Raw genomic sequence first — 12,572 nt, 5'->3', positions numbered from 1 at the left:
AGGTGTCTATATCCCTGATCGCCATCTTCTTGTTGCGGCCGGTTCTCTGTTGCTTCGGTTTCTGCCAGGGAGAGGCTTGAGGTAGTGGTGGAAGCTCTTCCTCTGAGGGCACAGGTAGCCAAGAAGGGATGTCCACCGGAGTCAGGTCTGACATCTTCCAGAATGGTGTCAAGTCCGCAGGTGTCCTGACAGTAAACCGGCGGTTCCCCGCCGTGATCAAAATGCCAAATGGGAACAACCACCTATAAGGCAGTTTTGAGGACCGGAGAAGATCCGTTAGTGGTTTAAGTAGCCTTCTCTTCTGAAGCGTGGAGGCCGCTAGATCTTGGAATATTTGAATGCTTCTCCCTTGTAAGTGTATGTCTCCTTTAGCCCTTGCTTTTTGCAGGATATCCTCTGTGTCCCTGTAGCTCAGCAAACCGCAGATAATATCTCTAGGATTTTCAGCTGAGCCGGGTTTTGGCCGCAAGGCTCTATGCACTCTTTCCACTGTGACTCCTTCAGCCCTTTCAGGCCCTAGTAGTGAAGTGAAGAGTAGGCCCATAGTGCTCATCAGATCCTCCTTCTTCTCAGCTTCTGGCAACCCTCTAATTCTGATGTTGCACCTTCGACTCCTATTCTCTTGGTCTTCCATCTGTAGGAGTAAGCTGTTCATAGCTCTAGTGTGTGCCCCCAGGGTGTCTTTAACCGCCGTATCAAAAGTCAGCATAGCTTCTTGCACCTGCTCTAAAGCCTCCACTCTGTCTCCTATATGGCGTACATCCGCCTTGATGGTAGCGAGGTCTGCTGCAATCGGGGCAAGCGCTTTGTGCAGTGCTTCTTCCAGAAAGTTTCGGGTAAGTAATGCTGACTCGTCTCCAGGACATGCCCCACATACCTCCGCCATTTCTGTATGTTGAACCTCATGGCTCAGGTCTCCGGATGCGTCGTCCTCCCCATGCCGCTTCTGCGCCATCTTGCCTGCGCGTGCTGATGTCTGGGGAGCCGATTTTTGAAAGTATTTCTCCATGTCGGGTTGCTGCGGAAGATCCCGCTTCTGATCCGTGGAGGTTCTAGCAGAATCCTTTGGCTGGATCTTCATTTCTGCTCGCGGGTAGTGCTATTAGATAGGCTATAGGGAATCTAGTGGCGGGAGCTCCGCTCTCAAGCAGCCGCCATCTAGCTCGGTCAGGCCACGCCCCTTAAATTAATATTTTTAACCTGATAATTTTGTTACATTTTGTTCTCATTTAAAGGGCATCTGTCAGCAGATCTGTCCCTATGACACTGGCTGACCTGTTACATGTGCACTTGGCAGCTGAAGGCATCTGTGTTGGTCCCATGTCCATATGTGCCCGCATTGCTGAGAAAAAGGATGTTTTATTATATGCAAATGTGCCTCTAGGAGCAACAGGGGCGTTGTCATTACACCTAGAGGCTCTGCTCTCTCTGCAACTGCTGCCACACCCTCTGCACTTTGATTGACAGGACCAGGTGTGATGATGCTTACACTGCCTGGCCCTGTCAAAGTGCTGAGGCCGCAGCAGTTGCAGAGAGAGCAGAGACTCTAGGTGTAACGGTAACGCCCCCGTTGCTCCTAAAGTCTCATTTGCATATATTAAAACAATTTTTCTCAGCAATGCGGACACATATGAACATGGGACCAACACAGATGTCTTTAGCTGCCAAGTGCACATGTAACAGGTCAGCAGAGCACAGTGCCATCTGACCATGTAAACTATCAGGATGTGCAGGCACAGGGACCAGTTCACGCGCTGTGGTCAGGAAGAGGTTAATGTCTTGAACAGCTCACTACATCAGCAACGTCAAGAAAATTGCAGCACTGTATCCCATTTGTATTGGTCGTATAGGCAATCCACACTGAACCCTGCACTATATTATGTATATGTTTTTAAGACTATGGCTATGAAACTTTGCAGAGCAAAACTGATGAAGAGAAGAAGGCTGCATTAGTTATGGGGCAAATTATAATAAGTGAATCAATGCTTTTAGATATGTCAGGCATCCAATGCCACCCTCGTCCGATTGCGGCATAGGATAGAGGAAGAGATGCTTAGCTTGGGGATATATATATATAATTTGATGGAGATATTTTCATTAAAAAACTGTTTTAATAAGGTTTTCCGACCCTGGAAATGTTGATATGCCATCACTGTGGGGGTCCAAACCACGCAGCGTTGGTGTCCGAACCACCCGCTGTGCCGAGAACTGCAGCGTGGCCCCAGTCAATATACTTATCATTTAAAACAGCGGGCACAATATTTCATATACTGTTTCCACATTTTATTTAGACGTTTCTTTGTGAATTATTGCGCTGTTTGTCATCTAATGATTTAATGCGCAGTTTTTATTGTTTTATGTTCGGAGCAGGAATACTTGGATAAGACTTTTTCTTGGTATCAAGGAACAAAAGTGTTTCCTTTCCTACCCAGCCAAGAGGAGGAGGAAGAGGAGGAGGAGGAGGAGGAGGATGAAGATGAGGTAGAAAAAGGCCTGAATAAAACCACAGGAAAAGTGGACAAGCAAAAGGATAAAGATGAAAAGAAATCCGATCCTGATGTTGCTCGATATGATGCTATAAAGGTGAGACAGAGCTGCCCCCCCCCCAAAAAAAGCATGCACCCCACTAATGGTGACCCTCATTAACATACATTTGTGTCTTTAGGTGTAAAGTAAAATAATAGTTTGAGCGCACCTATTAGAACAGAAATCCTTGTGCTGTTCCTTATTTATTACTCCAGGAAATGTATAGATAAACTAACAGCTGAGTGTTGACTTTTGTCTTGTCAGTGGGGCTTCTACATAGCAGGCATAAACTTAGGGGGCCATTTACTAATCTGAAATACGCCTAAATTAAGCATATTTCAGGCGAATATACCTCTATCTGCGACTTTGCCCCGCTCGCATCAGGTCTAAAATTGTGGTCGGGGAAGGGCCGTCAGGTCCGTCTCATTCATCAATTTCTACGCCTGTTTTAGGCATAAAAAATGGTCTAAATGTAAGAGCTCGGAAGCTAGATTACATTTAGAACTGGCGCTTGATGCGCCGAAGTTAATGGAGAGGCCGGCGCCTCTTCATAACTTCAGCGGACCCACTGCTAGCTGTGGGCCTTTATTAAGACTGGTGTCTAAAACGCTGGTCTTAATAAATGTGCCCCTTAGTATTCTGTGTTTAGAACCGCTTAAAGGGGGTGTCTCACTTTGGACATATTGTTGGGGTATGCCACCAATGTCAGATAGGTGGTGTGGGTCCCACCTCTGAGACCTGCACCTACCTCTAGAACGGAGCCCTTAACAAGGGATCTAACCGTGTTGTGTGCAATGCTCCAGATCTTAAAAATTTAGTCTAGGGGTAAAAGAATGAGGAGACTTGATTTATGGTGATATTTGAGGTTACCTCTCTGCCCACTCCTTATGGCAGAAAACCTGGGTGTGACCCGTACAACATAAAATACAAATAAAACAATAGGCATGTGACATGTGGTTTAGCAAAGTGTGATGTATACATCATCATAGTGTAAATCTGGACACAGGATACTACAGCGCAGGGAAAATCTAAACCGAGGAATGCCTTGTCCAGATATGAGGTCCCCTCTATTGCCATCTAGCTTTTATACCAAGTATTGCACCCTAGGTATATCCAAGGTTTAATTATGTTCAAATAATCCTGTTCTATCACTCCCAAAGTGAGCAAGAGTGCACTGCGCATGCGTAGAGTACTGGCTCGGCTATTTTCAGCAGTCCCGTAGAAGTGAATAGAGCAGCCGTGCGGTGCACTCTCCATTAATTTCTATGGGACTTTTTAAAATAACTGAGTGCACTCACTCGTCTATTTCTGGAACTCCCATAGAGGGGAATGGAGAGGTGGCTGCACTTGAGCGGTGCGGTTTGCGATCACTTCAATGGAAGTCCCAGAAATAGCCGAGAGCACTCACTCGGGTATTTTCAGAACTCCCATAGAAGAATAGAGAGCAGGTCACACATGCGTGGTGCACCCTCATTTACTTTGGGGGCACAATTCTGGAGATAGGTGCGAGTCCCACCTCCATATATGATATTGGTTGTATATCCTATCGATATCCCACCAATGTGTGAGGTGACACAACCCCTTTAACAATGCACCAGATTTATTAAGGATTGATTGACACAACCCATGATTGGACCGGGAAACTCGGTCCGTGTGTCGGCCACATCTCACAGGCCGACCGGGCCTCACTTGACCCAAACTGACTCTATTATAGTAGTTCCTATGTGATCATGGAGCTAGTTGCATCGTGTGAGCACAGTACAATAGACCTGCGATCAGATTGGAACTGGCTGTATCATCACTCACTATGATGCAGCCAGTTTTGGGTCAGAGGAGCCTCTGTTGGTCAGGAGATGTGGCTAATACATGGGCCATGTTTCCTGGACCGGGCACAGTCGTGTTAATCAGGCCTAAAGCAACTGCCTGTGGAGCGTTCCCTGACTGCTCTGTAATCAGTATGAGACTTTGCACACTGGGCTACAATCCCAGCTATGTAAAAACGGAAAGGATCAGCAAAAATCTGTGTTCTTGGAAGGATTTGTGCAAGGCAGTTTGTATTAGGAGTAGAGTTGAGCGAGGCAAGCTTCGGATGCTTAATCCAAAGTCGCTTTGCTCAAAACTTCGGAATAATGCTGTACGGAGATTTGTACGGGCTCCGATGAGCTGAAGTTAGTTTTTCACAAAGTCGCGCGTGACTACGTTCAATAACTTCGGTAGTTGATTTTTAAAATCAAAAACCACTTTAAAACGTGAAACCGAACTTGGCTTTGGTTCCGACGAATACCTCGGAGTGTTTACTATGAGCAAGTTTTAACATTCATTTTTGGGTTTGGCGTTACTATAATCAATATAATAACTCATCTCGCTTTTACTTAGGGTCTTCTGAAGACAAAGTTTCACCATCGACTAAGATACATCTTGGAAGTTGTGAGGCCACCAGCCTCGGTGGTCCTGCAAATTCTTGATATTCTGACGAGAGTGGCCCGCCATTCTGCAGCAGCCTGCAGCCAGGTGAGGTTAACATCAAGAGACTGAAACGTAGGCTAAATGTAATTGTGTGAGAACCGTGTTCCAAACACTGTACTAACAGGTGCAAGGCTTATCTGAAATGAAGTATATGCTGCCATATACAGCATTCTCTGCACCTAAAATAAACTGGACCTTGACGCACGAGGCACATCTGGAGACAAAATGGGTTTCAGTAAAGTTGGGAATTTTCATTTAACTCCTCCTTTGTTATCTATAGCTCCTAGATTGTCCTCGGCTAATGGAGACGATTGTACGCGAGTTCCTGCCCATGCAGTGGAGTACGGCAATGGATACTGATGATCCTGGTCCTTCCAGTCTCCATGGCGTGCCCTGTGCCGCAGCAATAAAATTTCTACGGGTGTTGGGTACCTCAGGTCGTCATGCTGCTGCCAGACTAGTAAGTAGCTTGGAATATGCAATTGAGCTGATCTTTTAATTTTAACAGTGCACCTTATCATGTCTTGTGGTTGGCAACTGGGGTTAAAGCCTTTTGACAGAATTAAAAGGTGTTGGCTTATCTTGCACGTTGGTGGCATATCGCTAGGCTATGCCACCAATGTCCGAAAGGTCCCACTTCATCTCTAGAACAGGGGCCCCAAAGTGAAGAAGGGTGCACCACACAAGAGCTACCATAGGCGTGTGCAGCCTATTGCATTAGGGTGTGCTCCCTAAAGTACAAACACACACGCTCCGCGCACGTGTTTATGTGTGTGTATATATATATATATATATATATATATATTATATACATGCACACACAGGCCGGGCCTCACCCTAGCGTTACCGTGACTCCGCCTCTGTGCAGTGGCGACTCTAGGAACAATATATAGGGGGGCACATAAGATACCACAGTCAAAAATAGGGGGGGGGGGGGCACTATAACTTTTCACCGCTTAATCATACTACTGAAAAAAAAAAAAAAGTAGATATAAATAAGATTACAAAATACGAGAGTATTGCGTTATGCAGGGATACCTTTTTATTGTACTAACCTAATACTTAAAAGACAAGCTTTTAAGAGTTTTCCTTTCTTCCTCGGTATTGCTTCAGACCTGAGAAAGAGAGAAACACTCTCCAAAACTTTTCTTCAGAGTTTAAAGCAGTTTCAGCACTATAATAAAATAATTTACTTACAAAAAAAGCTATTCAGTCGTCTGCTGTGCCGTCCTCTGCTTGCTTCTGTGGATTCTTTCCCCTCCTTTCAGTCTCTCCTCAGTGCGCAGGTGCACTGTTATGGGGGCATCTGTGGATGACACACTGTTATGGGGGATCTGTGGATGACACACTGTTATGGGGGCTCTGTGGATGACACACTGTTATGGGGGATCTGTGGATGACACACTGTTATGGGGGATCTGTGGATGACACACTGTTATGGGGGATCTGTGGATGACACACTGTTATGGGGGATCTGTGGATGACCCAATGTTATGGGGATCTGTGGATGACCCAATGTTATGGGGGATCTGTGGATGACACACTGTTATGTGGGATCTGTGGATGACACACTGTTATGGGGGATCTGTGGATGACACACTGTTATGTGGGATCTGTGGATGACACACTGTTATGTGGGATCTGTGGATGACACACTGTTATGGGGGATCTGTGGATGACACACTGTTATGGGGGATCTGTGGATGACACACTGTTATGGGGGATCTGTGGATGACACACTGTTATGGGGGATCTGTGGATGACACACTGTTATGGGGGATCTGTGGATGACACACTGTTATGGGGGATCTGTGGATGACACACTGTTATGGGGGATCTGTGGATGACCCAATGTTATGGGGGATCTGTGGATGACCCAATGTTATGGGGGATCTGTGGATGACACACTGTTATGTGGGATCTGTGGATGACACACTGTTATGGGGGATCTGTGGATGACACACTGTTATGTGGGATCTGTGGATGACACACTGTTATGTGGGATCTGTGGATGACACACTGTTATGGGGGATCTGTGGATGACACACTGTTATGGGGGATCTGTGGATGACACACTGTTATGGGGGATCTGTGGATGACACACTGTTATGGGGGATCTGTGGATGACACACTGTTATGGGGGATCTGTGGATGACACACTGTTATGGGGGATCTGTGGATGACACACTGTTATGGGGGATCTGTGGATGACACACTGTTATGGGGGATCTGTGGATGACACACTGTTATGGGGGATCTGTGGATGACACACTGTTATGGGGGATCTGTGGATGACCCAATGTTATGGGGGATCTGTGGATGACCCAATGTTATGGGGGCATCTGTGGATGACATATGACTGAGGAGGGCTATCAGGGGACACTATACAGGGGGTAATATAACTGAGGGGTATCAGGGTAAATTATACAGGGGTAATATCAGTTATATTACCCCTGTATAATAATATCCTCTAATACCCCTTAGTTATATTACCCCTGTATAATAATGTACACTGATACCCCTTAGTTATATTACCCCGCCCTGTATAATTTAACCTGATACCCCTCAGTTATATTATATAACTGAGGGGTATCAGGGTACATTATACAGGGGTAATATAACTGAGGAGGGCTATCAGGGGACATTATACAGGGGGCAATATAACTGAGGGGTATCAGGGTATATTATACAGGGGGCAATATAACTGAGGATGGCTATCAGGGACATAATACAGGGGTGAGGGGTAAGATAACTTATATTACCCCTGTATAATGTCTGATAGTAGCCTAGCGCTCCTTAGTTATATTACCCCTCATGTACCCTGATAACCCTAGTTATATTACCCCCTGTATAATTTACCCTGATACCCCTCAGATATATTACATAACTGAGGGGTATCGGGGTAATACAGAGGACAACAGAGGAGGTGTAGCACTGTGGGACAGGGGACAATGGTACATACTTTTTTTTTCTTAGCGATATGCCACCACAGTGCGAGATGAGCCAATTTAAATATTGATGACCTATCCTCAGGATGGCAAAAAGGCCGTGTGACTGGTGGACACAGAAAGAGGTCGCTGTGTGCCGCCGACCTTCACAGCTCCTTCCAACAGCTAATTAGCTGGGATGACAGGAAACGGACCCATGAATATTTACCTCCTCCCTTTTAAAGCTGCTGTAAGAATAAAACCATCAATTTTAGCAGCGTTTCGTTTTTCTGTTGTAGTTGAACACCTTTGACATGAAAAGCCGACTCAGCAGATTTGTGGTTCAGGAACCCCAAGATCTTCCCCTTTTGAAGGGAGAAGCAGAGCGTTTAAGTACGGAGACCTTTCGCCTCTGGGCTATAGCTGCCGGCTATGGCCAGGCCTGTGATATATACAGGTTAGTTACTCAGGATGAATAATTATGTGAGTATTCTGCATTTATGTTGTATGTCTTTTGCCCTCTGCTTGTATAAAAGGGTTTTTCAATATCATGGTACTGAAGTCCTAGCCCTCTTCTTCACCGAAGCGCTTACCCCTGATGCCGTCATGGGACATGGCAGGAAAACCTCCCTATGCAATGTACACTTGTCCCGCCTGTTACAAAGGCTGTGGGGGGAGGGGAGTTAATGTACGGACCTGTTCGCCCCTCAGCGTTCACATGCAATGGTGCCCAGTTCACTGAGCGCTCTAGGAATGGATAGACAGGATTTTTATTACAAGTAGGGATGAGCGAACCCAACGTTTTCAGGTTCGGCGTTTGGCGGGGGATGAATTCCGTTATGGATTCCGGAATTTAAGAGGCATTCCATTTTGCATTTCGTCATAATAGAAGTCTATGGGCAGCATAACGGATCCGTGAGGGTTCCGCTATGCAGGACGGAAAACAAAGGCCTGTCCTGCATAACAGAAACCAGACGGATCCGTTATGCTGCCCATAGACTTCTACTATGACCGAACGCCTCTTAAAGGCTTCCGTTTTGAATTTCGTCATAGAACTCCGTTATATTCCGTGCTAACGGAATCCATCCACCGCCCCCGAACCCGAACTTGAAAACATCCCTAGTTACAAGCAAAAATATACACATTCTTCTCCAAAGTGTTTTTGACATTTTGATGCTGCAGGTTCTGCCATCGTCTGGCCACATTTCCTGATTTGGGTCCTTCTTGATTACTGATTTTGTTTGCTTGTTCCTTTCGGTGGTCGTCCACATTAAAGTGTTGGACCCTGGAGATCAGCTCTGCCAGCTTAACCCCTTGTCAGACAGGTGCTTGGTAGCTGAGACAACTTTTTTTGTGCATTCACAACTTTAGTGTAAATACATACGGTACCTGCTCCCTTATGCTAATAGGCGCTTTTTCCTAAACATTGGTAATTTCATCATCATGCAGTTGACTTGAATTGATTTTTAGTTTTTATGATGCCAATATCTAACAAAAAAAACAAACACAAGGTGTTTCTTTCGCCTTCCAGAGATCTGTACCCTGTTCTTGTGGGAATCATCCAGTCCTTTCCTCCTCTGATCACTTCTTGCAAAAGGACTCCGACCTTGGTGACTGTTTCCATCCAGCGAGCCGCTGCAGTGATTACTCTGATCTCTCACGTGACTCAGACTGCAGGCTGTACAGCCGAGCTGGAGGCTCAACTCCACAGGTAACAGGGGTTTTAAGGAGTTTATATACTCGACAGGGTCGTATAGTTTGGCATTTCTAAAGCTCTATAGAATAGCATTCCTATAACTGAAACACAACAATAGCTGATCTTAGGGAGATCAGCTACAAAAAATATACTACGGAGCCTCATTTAAGAGCCTCAACGCAGCAATCCAGAGTGCAAAGCTCCTATAACGGAGCACTAAATGTGCTTCAGTTTTGCCATATTATTTTAGGCCTTGAGGTTTAAGGGGTTCCCCCGGACTTAAACATTGGTGGCCTGTCGGCGGAGATCTGACCTCTGGGATCCCTCTTGATGAGCAGAATGAAGGGGTTGTGGTGCTCTCTAAACAAAGTGTCACCTTAAAGGGGTTTTGCAGTTATAATTATATTTTAAGTAATGCCCGTAGCCTGCCTCCTGAAAAAGAAGATTCCTACCTTCCTGCTCCATGTCGCTCCAGTCCATCTTCCGATCCCAGCACATCTGGTTATGATCACATGCACTGCTCCAGCCAATGACTGGCTTCAGTGGTGACATGCTGCTTTTGGCCATGTTACTGCTGAAGCCAGTCATTGGCTGGAGCGGTGCATGTGATCATGCCCATAGACCTTTAATTACTTACACAGGTACCACTGCTTGTTCGCAAGGGTGGCTGTAAGGCTACTTTCACACTAGCGGCAGGACGGATCCGACAGACTGTTCACCCTGTCGGATCCGTCCTGCCGCTATTTCGCTGTGCCGCCGAACTGCCGCTCCGTCCTCATTGACTATAATGGAGACGGGGGCGGAGCTCCTGTGCAGCACGGCAGTGCACGGCGAAAGGCCGCCGGACTAAAAGTTCTGCATGTCCGATTTTTTAGTCCGGCGGCCTCTCACCGTGAACTGCCGTGCTGCGCCAGAGCTGCGCCCCCGCCCCCATTATAGTCAGTGTGAAAGTACCCTAACTTGCACTGCAGCTTATCGCATTCATTTGGGGCTAGCTTCAGTACCAGACATAGCCACTCATATGGATGTGCCTATGTACCTGTGTAATCAGTGAAGGGGCCCCCCAAAGGATAAGACATCAATGCTAAAGCCCTGGAGAAACGCTTTTATATCTTGGAGACTTGTGACCGTACATGAGGACAGTTTTTACTGACCTACCGCTCAATCAGCGCCGAACTTCTTTATAGCAGAGGTTTCAATACGAAATTTGATAATAAATTCAGTATGAATGTATTTACATGGATCCATGAATATTCTGCAGTTCTCGTTAAAGTGAAACACACTGTATTCTACCAGGGCTTTATTCCTATTAATGAAAAGACTTGCGTGACTTACAGCACACCTATTGATACAGAGCCTCAGGTTCCTCCACCTCCTGTGTCCTGGGCCGACATCACTGGGCTGCTACCTTTAGTGGAAGGATGTCTGATGAGATGTCTCCAAGAAATATCAGATTCCAGCACCTGGGAACTTCTCCAACCCCTCACCACTGCATCCATCAACTTCCTGGCTTCTTACTACAAGGCAGCTTGCCGACAGGTGGGCCTAAACCTCCACAATGACGCATCTGTTTCTTTCTCAGTTTTAGGGCTCATTCACACGACCGCATGAATGGGTCCGCATCCGTTCCGCAATTGTGCAGAACGGGTGTGGACCCGTTCATTTCAATGGAGCAAGTCCTATTCATGTCCGCAAATTGCGGGCGGTGTCCGTGCTTTGCGGCTCCGCAGTTTATGGACTGCAAAACACGGAGACGTTGTGCCCTCGAGATATTTATATTTTATTTATGTGAATTAAATTTATTCTATTGTTGTAGTCATCAAGGCTATGATTATGGGGAGCCTACAATGTATAAGGTGACAATTATGCTTCTTCTTTCCGTAGCCGTCACTGAATACTGTCTTATGTAACGAGGAAGTTGAGAAGCTGACTGATGGCGTACTACTACCATTCCTGCATCATGTGGCTGTGCGGTCCATGTGGGATTCTCTCTGGTAACAGCCTCTCCTGTCATTACATGATCAGCGGCCCAGTATTTTATTTGCACTTTGTAATGCACTGTATTTCTCGTTCATTCCATTGGGGGACACAGACCATGGGTATAGCTTAGAGATATTACTAGGAGGGACACTATGCAAAAAAAGAAGCTCCTCCTCCTCGGGCTATACCCCCAGGCACCTCCAGGAGAACTTCAGTCTTTGCTTAGTGTCCGTTCAAGGAGGTTGACATTTATTCTTCTCCTGTTTGTTATTTTTTTCTGGTTTCAGATGGGGACGCAGGTCAGCATTGCGCTTTCCTGGCCCCTGTGGAGGGTCTGCCACGGTCTTCTGAAGGTTCCTGGCTACCTCCCATTCCCCCACAGAAGAAAAGTGGATCCAGGCTCGACATGTTAGCTCTGGCATCCCACCAGCTGCTGGGACACCTGCTGCCTACCCTCCACCAGAGCACTGCTCTCCTTGATTGGAGTCAGACGTCTGAAGAGGTGAATCCCTGCTGGTCTGGACATCGAGGGAGCATGCTGTGCAGATAAGTATTGCCTGCTTCAATCTCCCTCCTTTCCCCCCCCTCCCCCCACCCCTTCATGTCGTCTGTCTGGCGCTCTGTGACCTGAGGTGAGCTAGAGAAGGACCGGCTGGGGGCATTTTTTCCCGTTGGGAGGGGGCCTTTCTGGGGAGGGCTGGTGATTCCACTGATACCTGCCTGCAGCTCAGACTATGGCCGCATCGGCGGCAATCTTGGCACTGAAGGAGTGTATTTTATCTTATGGCCGCTGCGCTCTCTGCAGCTCCCGCCGGCCTGCTCCTCCCGATATTAACCCCCGCTGCGCCGTTTCTGGCGAAGGGGTGTATTTCGCGCGCTTATTTCGCGCCGCAATGACGCGTCCAAGGGGGCGGAGCCTCGGCGTCCAGCTCTGTCTCTCCCTACGCCGGAGACTCTGCTGGATTGCGGCCGTGCAG

General features: G+C 46.9%; 1 protein-coding gene across 3 annotated transcripts in view; it reads left to right on the top strand.

Moving 5' to 3' along the window:
- RPAP1 (RNA polymerase II associated protein 1) overlaps nt 1-12,572 on the top strand; it is a 97,627-nt gene that overhangs the window by 49,884 nt on the left and 35,171 nt on the right. For all 3 annotated transcript variants that reach the window (XM_040411723.1, XM_040411722.1, XM_040411724.1), the window contains exons 12-18: nt 2,371-2,583; nt 4,903-5,037; nt 5,273-5,452; nt 8,219-8,376; nt 9,451-9,630; nt 10,953-11,154; nt 11,500-11,609. In XM_040411723.1, the coding sequence (XP_040267657.1) occupies nt 2,371-2,583; nt 4,903-5,037; nt 5,273-5,452; nt 8,219-8,376; nt 9,451-9,630; nt 10,953-11,154; nt 11,500-11,609 (1,178 nt within the window). The remainder of the gene's footprint in view (nt 1-2,370; nt 2,584-4,902; nt 5,038-5,272; nt 5,453-8,218; nt 8,377-9,450; nt 9,631-10,952; nt 11,155-11,499; nt 11,610-12,572) is intronic.

Source organism: Bufo bufo, chromosome 11, assembly GCF_905171765.1.
Source record: "Bufo bufo chromosome 11, aBufBuf1.1, whole genome shotgun sequence".
In the NCBI taxonomy this organism is placed as follows: domain Eukaryota; kingdom Metazoa; phylum Chordata; class Amphibia; order Anura; family Bufonidae; genus Bufo; species Bufo bufo.
Note: the sequence above shows the minus strand (reverse complement) of the source record. Positions and strands in the feature narration are given on the sequence as shown.